We start from the raw sequence: 8111 nt of genomic DNA, 5'->3' as shown, positions 1-8111 counted from the left end.
GTAGCATAAGATAATTAGTGTGCAGACCATTTTCATTTTGTATAGTGTCTCTGTGAACACAAATTAGTTAGCATAAATCAGTTAAATGACGAAAATTAGGTGTATATTTACTTGTGACCACTCAGTGTAGGTTCATAAAATCAATTTAACAAAAAAACAAAACACTATAACCAGAGTTTTCAAAATGTAGGAATGTCCCAGTTTGCCCCTGATGAAGAAAGATTCACTTTTCAAACGTGATCAGGGTATACAGGAATGTTAAATGGTGTATTCACCATAACTGTGTTTTATAGCTATAATATCATATTTATAATCACATATAACATACTTTGTTTGGTAAGCACATTTAAAAAACTTGTCATGAGAAACATCAAGGTGGGATTGTTTTCATCAGAATCTTAGAGTAGATGGTATGAAAAGTTTAAAAAATGTAATCCTTGTTGAAATATGCAATATGACATTTAAAACTAAAAGAGAATAAATCTGGTCAGGATTTTATAATCTTCAAATGAAAAAGGACCACTCCTAGTTTAAATTATTAGTTTATTTCTCCAAACACAAACATATTAAATATTGATTTCTATCAGTTCATTTTCATCACATACTTCTCCCAACAAAGAGAAAAGTTAAATGATTACAGAATAAAAATAATCAAATTAAAGATACGCGATCAACAAAAGAAATGAGAGACAAGCAAAATCAGTTTAAGTTATGAAATAATTAGTGATAAAGGATTTCATTAAATATTTTCAAATAAACAAAATATTTATAACTGATTAAAAATCTTTTTTATAATATTTATTTGTTAACAACTTCAGATGTTTAGTAACTTCATGTATAGACTGCTACTTACAATTTGTCTGAAATGACTTGAAATCACCTTCTTTTCTGATGAAATTTAGTTGAATGGATGGTAACTGCCTGTTGTAAAACACAAGTATAGAGGACGAAGTTTCAAAAGTCTTCCATTCTCAGGAGGAAGACTTTTGAAACATCATCCTCTATACTTGTGTTTCTACAACAGGTTGTCATCGTCTAATCAACCAAGTTTGATCATGAATATTTTGCTTAAAAAACCTATCAAAGAATACCTTCTTTCCATTAAGCAATGAATGCTCCAAAACATTAGACTAGATCACAATTCTTAACTGTGGTACTTACAGGGGGTTTAATTAAATCAATATCATTGAACTGTATTGGTCACAAGTTAAAGAGAATTGTATCTAATAGTGAAAATTAAAGTTCATAAAATTAATTGATTTGAGGGATGACTACAACACTGAAACTTGAGCCTAAAGGCTCGTCTAACAGATACCAAACCACCATATCAGTCAAATCTATTTGGGAATGATTTACTGTTTTTTGCAATTTATGAGGAATTACCAGTTTTACTGGTGTACCGAGTTAAGTTACATGAATATAAGAATCTTGAATAAACAGAGTAAAAAATTCACAAGTCTTTTGTTACTCACATTATCCACTTCAAAGATGGTGAGTAGCAAGTTGGCAACCATGATGTTGATGCCTATGAAAATGTTGATACAGTAAAGGACCATGAAGGCAATGCTAGCTTCTTTGAATAGTTTCTCCAAAAGGTACATTAATGGAGTCATCGCCCACCTGCAAATTCAGGTTCCAAACAAACCAGTACAACAAATAAAAAATTGATAACCATAAAAGTTTGATACATTCTGACTATTAAATACTTAATTACGACAAATAATATTATTCTTAACATTAAAAGCCTTGATACTGGTTAAAGCATGTGATCAAAACAATTTCAGTATGTTACAACCTTTAGTTACTAAGAAAACATAACGTAGTGTTCCTTTAACAGCTTGTACAAATAAGTAAGTTCACTGATATTATGCATGTACTTTTGAACATTAATCCTTTTATTTTTGGCAGAAAATTGATCAGCCTGAAAATATCTACACCTAAGTTATCTATGGGATATCCTTCACAAAGTTTATACTTGAAGACCTAACCAACAAATTTAAGTTTGGAATACTGTTTTATGTTGCAGCTGTAAATATTGTAGATGGAAGAAACATACTTGGCCCATTTGCTTTTAGTGGCTTATTTACATTATGAGAGATAAAACATAAAATACAGAGTAACTAGCATAAAAATATGTCATCAATCATTTGAGAAAACAAACAATGAAGAAAATAAGAGAAGATTAATATATTTTAAACCTTGATATTTATTAATTTGTATATTAAATATATGTTATATTAAATAATAACATAAAATGCACAAAAGTTCAGGTTGAATGTTTAAATTATTTTCATTATTATCCTCTCTGTCTTATAGAAAACCATTTTCATTCACACACACACTTTATTTAGGTATGTTAAATAATTTTCAACTGATGCTGTACCTTCAAAATTTTTAACACTATATGATTAATAAAAATGCTATGTTTGTTGTACCTAGTTCTCAACATGCTTATAGCTTCTCTAGAATAAAGACTTCTATGTTTTTGAGATTGATTAAAATCTATTATATATTTATACTTACCCAAACAACAACAGCAGAAGTAAAACAGCTGGCATGTTGAGCTTTGTGACATAAACAGGCAAGGAAAATCCAGCTATGATAACTGCAGCCAAACAAACAGCTATAACAACTAAAAACATATCCCAAATTAGGGAGGAGAACCAGTAGAGGGCTGGTCCAACACCACCAACAAACTGTAATCTCTTCTCTTCCTGGGTTCTTTCTCGCACCAAATAAACCACAAAACTTGAAGGAATAAAGGCAAAGCCAAGTAGAAAAACCAGGGCAATCCCAACCTCTGCTACACGATGAAGCCTATAACATAACATTTGTAATATTCATCACAAACTCATGTTTAAATGAAACAAACACACAACTTCAACAGTACAAGAAACACTTAATAAACTCTTTAATGGCTTTAACAATGAGAAGAAAAAACAGGATTTTGTTTTCATTATGAACTAATACTGACTTTTAAATAATTAATAATAAAGTTATCTTAGTAATAATTAAAAGTCTTGCTAACTGAATATTTTCAGTAATGTTACAATACACATTATGTTTGAACTGTTAATTGTTATCACTTAATGTGGGATATCAAATAAGCAACATCAGAACCTGTGAGTTTGTTAGTATTTGGTGCAAGATTGATCCTTTACTTCTGAATCAACAAATCTAGTAATGGGAGGACCATTGCTCATATTGTTTGTCTAACAAGACATTATTTTCAGTGACTTGGATAACATATCTTGTATAGAATCTTTAAAAGAACAGTTTGCTTTTCAAACACATGCACAAGATCAAAAAATAAATAAAAAAGTATATGATATACTTTTTTCTTGCTTTGCAATAATAACCTTCAAACAAATCTAAGAAATAAATATTGAAACATATGTCATAGGTATTTAAGAATTATGCTTACAGTGATTCCCGACTAAGCTGTGCAGACGTCAAGTGCAAAGGATGGTTGTAGACTGTTATACCTACATAAGAACACACACTGTAGTATATAGCATCAATATAGCACCTACCCATACATGCTACAGTTGTATTACAAACAATTATTTGGTCTTTTTATTGAGAAAAATAAATTAACGGAAATATATAAATATTTTTTGTTTTGTTAATACCTATAAGTTTATCACAACTATCTGACTTTCTTCACAATTACAGATTCTCAAATGCTATTACAATGCTGCTTTATAAAATTTAAAACCCTAAAGCTAAAAAGTGCCACTCCACTCATTTCTAAAACTAAAAAATAATATAATAAAAAATAGAAAAACCTCAAGAATTGCATTACTCACCGATCAAACACTGTTCCTGGTATTTAGGAAGAATATATAATAAAGTATTCTTTGATAGATTGTTTAGCCAGAGTATTGATGATGAAACTTTGTATAATGGACAGCAATTGCCTGTTGTGGAGACACAAATGTAGAGGACGACGTTTCAAAAGTCTTCTGCCTGAATACGAAAGGCAAAAGACTTTCGAAACGTTATCCTCTACACTTGTGTCTCTACAACAAGCAGTTGCTGTCCATTATACAAAGGTTCATCATATAATAAAGTATTGATCTTATTATTCATAATAAAGACATAATATACATATAACAACTCACTTTCAGGTTTTTATGGTAGACAAGTCTATTAAGTATATCTTACTTCAAAATTGACATTATAATCATAATAATTTGAAGCTTAGTGTCAAGTCCTTTAAAATAGGCTACATGTGCCTAACTTAGATGATTTACACATAACATATTGAAAAGTAAAATACGGTTTTAAGCATTTATATATGACATCAGTCTCAAATGAATCGAGTGTGAATCTAAAAATTTAAATATTCTTCACAGATCATACACTATAAGATTTAGAATACTAATTTAGTAAATATAATAAATAAATTTTGACAACAAGGCAATTATTGTGTATTGCCTTATGATGAAAATAAACTTACCAAACTCTCTTGGGTCTTGACCCTGAACTTTCATGTTATACCTCAAGATGGCATTGCTGAGAGCATTCATGTATGCTGGTACAGCATGATATCCAGAATTTTCAAACCATACCTTCATTGCTGCATTCTCTCCTGATCTCTCTGCACTCCAACCACCATACCTAAAAACATTTTTAAATATGAAAATTTCATTACTGTTTAAATCAACAATATTATACTTGTAATATCAAGTAGATTTTTTTTCTATCATGTATTTCACATTGCATGATAGATGTCAATGACTTAACATTTTTGTACAATTTAACTGGTTATTGCTAGAAACAACATAGTTCTTACTTAAAAAAAATTTTTTCTTACATAGCATAAATGAAAAAAAATCAATGTAGTCTTCTCTTGTAATTAATTTTACTCAGTAAACAATAATAAAATTAGATTTATTCAACACATTTTAAACAAATACTTATAATTAAAAGCTAAAAGCAAATAGTTTTAATTAGCAGCCTATATGTAAATAGTTTTTATTTAGCATACTAAATAAGTTTTATTCAGCAGGCTATATTTAAATAGTTTTACCCAGTAGACTACAATCAAATTTTATATAGTAGTCTATAACCAAATTATTATTCTCAAAAGGTGACAATCAAATTATTATATTTAGCATGCTGCTGTTATAAAGTTTTCTCAGTGGGCTTATTATCAAATATTATTACTTATTGTGAATCAAATCAACTGCTTGTCATTATAATAATGAAAAGGTTAATGCAATTTGTAGATTTTCCATAACTAATCAATATAAATATACATTACTAATATGTTTATTTCTCAACAGATGGTCATAAACATGATAAAAACAAAAGAAATACCACTTTTTTTAGGTTATTTTGGAACCTTTTCAATTTTTGGTACAATATGTAGTGCCTTGTTTACAGGCATTTTAATCAGTGGTTTGTATTTTCCATACATTTAAGATAAACTTGTAGAATTTAACTCAAACTTATTGTCTGTTTGACAAGTAACTTCACAACAAAACTTCAAACTTTACTAGTGGCAACTTATTTAATAATCTTAATAGTTACCGCTGTTCAATAAATGCTGGATATGTGTTAAGAAGGTAATCATTGATGACCACATCAGTAAGGTTGTAAATTATATCTTCTGTTCTGGTATCATACAGTGGCTGAGTCTTGTCAATAAGAGAATCTTGGACTCCACAGTATTTCTCTTTACTGCATGAACATTGATTTTTACTTCCAATATATCTTTTCTTGTTAGAATTTTCTTTTGACATCTTAAATACTGTAGAATTTGTGGTCTTGCACTGTAAAGACATTCTACAAAAAAGATAAATAAATTGATATTACTATTTTTGTATGGAAAAATTATAGTAGTTTTTCTAAACAATATACACCACTGATAATTATTTAAAATAACCAGCAGCTTACATACAGCCTTAGAATTTTCTTTTATTGAGATGATCAGTACAGTTAATAATGGTATTTTAAATATCAAACAGTATATACAGTCATAATATGACAAATATATATCCAAATATTAGTGAATATCATAAAGAAAAACACTTAAAACATATCAACATACCCTTTGGGTGGAGGCCTCATGCACATTGTTCCTATACCTGGTGGGGACAGAAGTTGTGAGATAACATCATTGGCAATGTTTTGTTCGCCTTTCTTCAGACTGAAAATTTACAAAAAATCATTAGATATCCCTTTTTAAAGGCGTAAAACATGTTTTAAAAAATTAAACTGAATGACAAGAAAATTAGAAGATTGCATAAGCCTGGAAAAAAGATAGCACAATACCCACAAGAGAATATTTTACAATATACACACACACACACACACACACACACATTTAAGCCATTAGTTTTAATGTGGTTATATGTTATATTTCAACTCGAAATGCTTATAAATAAATTAATAATTCACAAGAGTTTACCTAATGAAAGATGCTGCATTGGGTCCATACATGGAAGGTGTCAGTAGAAGTGCTGGTTCAGCAGTTCTGATTGGCTTGATTGTGGCAAATCCCATGGCAATGGCAATGAATAAGCAAGGCAGAACAATAGCACACATAAGAGTCTTCCAATCTCGGTAGGTGTGATAACAACGTTTTATCAAGAGTGCAATGAACTGCTGAAGCTTTAGATGGGGCCCTGTTAGTAGACATTTGCTGCCCAGATTCAGGGATTTGGTAGCCCACGGATCAGAGTTGACATTAAGTTCCACTAAAGGTGCTAAAACAGGTTAATATAATGATAAATTTATCTATACTTCATCATATGTTGTAATAACAGCAGTGCTATATTCCTTTGCAGAAAATTTACATTTACCCAACAGCAACAAAAAACAATAAACAAAAAACTGAAACACAGAGTAAATTATTAGTTTGAATCAACATAAGTAATAAAAGTATGTGTTTGTATAAAATCCTTGGAATAAACATTTTTAACACAACATTGATATCAAAAGAACGAACTACATGACAAATCAAATAACCTACTAAGATGATTTCCCTTTCTAAATAAGCTTATTCTGATAAGTCATCATATTTGTACATTAATAGTGAACAGGTCCAAACCAAAACATAATTATCAGCAGTTATTAATTTCAAGAACAACTAAAAGCAGAGCTATTACATTTTAAGCTATATTTCACTTATCTCAAGCTGTTACTTTTATGCATAATTAATTAAGCAAGTAGCACTTATTACATAATTTCATTGAAAAAAAAAAACTTATAAATATATCAAACATATCACACTTTACTTACCATCTTCTTCAGAACAAGTAGACAAACTTTCAGTGTTACTCGATGTACGAACTAGTAAGCCACTTTTTATTGACAGTTGTTCCTGTGCTTTCATGAATGGAACATCTGAGTCTTCCAAGGTGCAGAGTGTTAGAAATACCTTTTAAAAAATGTCAAAAATGTCTTTCTATATTTTAGTGACAAAATAATATCAGACTTTACAAATTTTCACCATAAATATAGTAGACTTCAAAAGACCCAGAAACTCAATCAATTTCAAGTGGTTGACTATTCTTATTCAAAATTAAAAAAATATATAATTTTTTATATTTTAAACACTGATAGGAGATTAGTATAATAAATGTTAACCCAGTGTTTTTACAATAATTTTTAACTTCTCTTTAAATGGTAGTTATCTACTTTTGGTTTCAGTTTTACATGCTTTAAATAAAATATAATGAGTATGGCAACAAAATGTAATGATTTAAAACATTAAACATATAAAATAGGTTTCTATTTATGACATTAGTACAAAAATAATGATAAATAAATTTAAGCAGTGAAACTGAGACTATTAGTATTCATCTGAAAAAATGCTAAAAATGAAAAACTTGAATTCTTTCAAAGATATCTAGTGCTCACTTCTTCCAAAGTTGTGCTTGACAAGCCATAACTTCCAAACCCAAGCTTGTGTAGATTTTCTTCAAGGTGAGTAAACAGCCCAGACAGGTTGTATGGTGTGCCATCTGATGAACGTTGTGGAAGGCTTATGATCATTTCACTGCCATGATCTTCTTGTAACTGAGCAGTCGGAACAAATGACTTGATGAGAACCATCACTCCACTCATGTCACAACTATCAACTGAAAGAAATATAAATA

At 29.5% G+C, this 8111-nt stretch overlaps 1 protein-coding gene across 1 annotated transcript in view; it reads right to left on the bottom strand.

The window, feature by feature from the left end:
- Nucleotides 1–8111, bottom strand: part of LOC106457888 (ATP-binding cassette sub-family A member 1-like) — a 42272-nt gene that overhangs the window by 14062 nt on the left and 20099 nt on the right. The window contains exons 16-24 of the mRNA XM_013917338.2: nucleotides 7873–8093; nucleotides 7252–7390; nucleotides 6419–6716; nucleotides 6059–6157; nucleotides 5539–5793; nucleotides 4463–4623; nucleotides 3425–3485; nucleotides 2524–2817; nucleotides 1473–1620 (exon numbers count right to left, since the gene is read on the bottom strand). Coding sequence (XP_013772792.1) covers nucleotides 1473–1620; nucleotides 2524–2817; nucleotides 3425–3485; nucleotides 4463–4623; nucleotides 5539–5793; nucleotides 6059–6157; nucleotides 6419–6716; nucleotides 7252–7390; nucleotides 7873–8093 — 1676 coding nt within the window. The remainder of the gene's footprint in view (nucleotides 1–1472; nucleotides 1621–2523; nucleotides 2818–3424; nucleotides 3486–4462; nucleotides 4624–5538; nucleotides 5794–6058; nucleotides 6158–6418; nucleotides 6717–7251; nucleotides 7391–7872; nucleotides 8094–8111) is intronic.

This window comes from Limulus polyphemus, unplaced genomic scaffold (assembly GCF_000517525.1).
Source record: "Limulus polyphemus unplaced genomic scaffold, Limulus_polyphemus-2.1.2 Scaffold386, whole genome shotgun sequence".
Classification (NCBI taxonomy): domain Eukaryota; kingdom Metazoa; phylum Arthropoda; class Merostomata; order Xiphosura; family Limulidae; genus Limulus; species Limulus polyphemus.
Note: the sequence above shows the minus strand (reverse complement) of the source record. Positions and strands in the feature narration are given on the sequence as shown.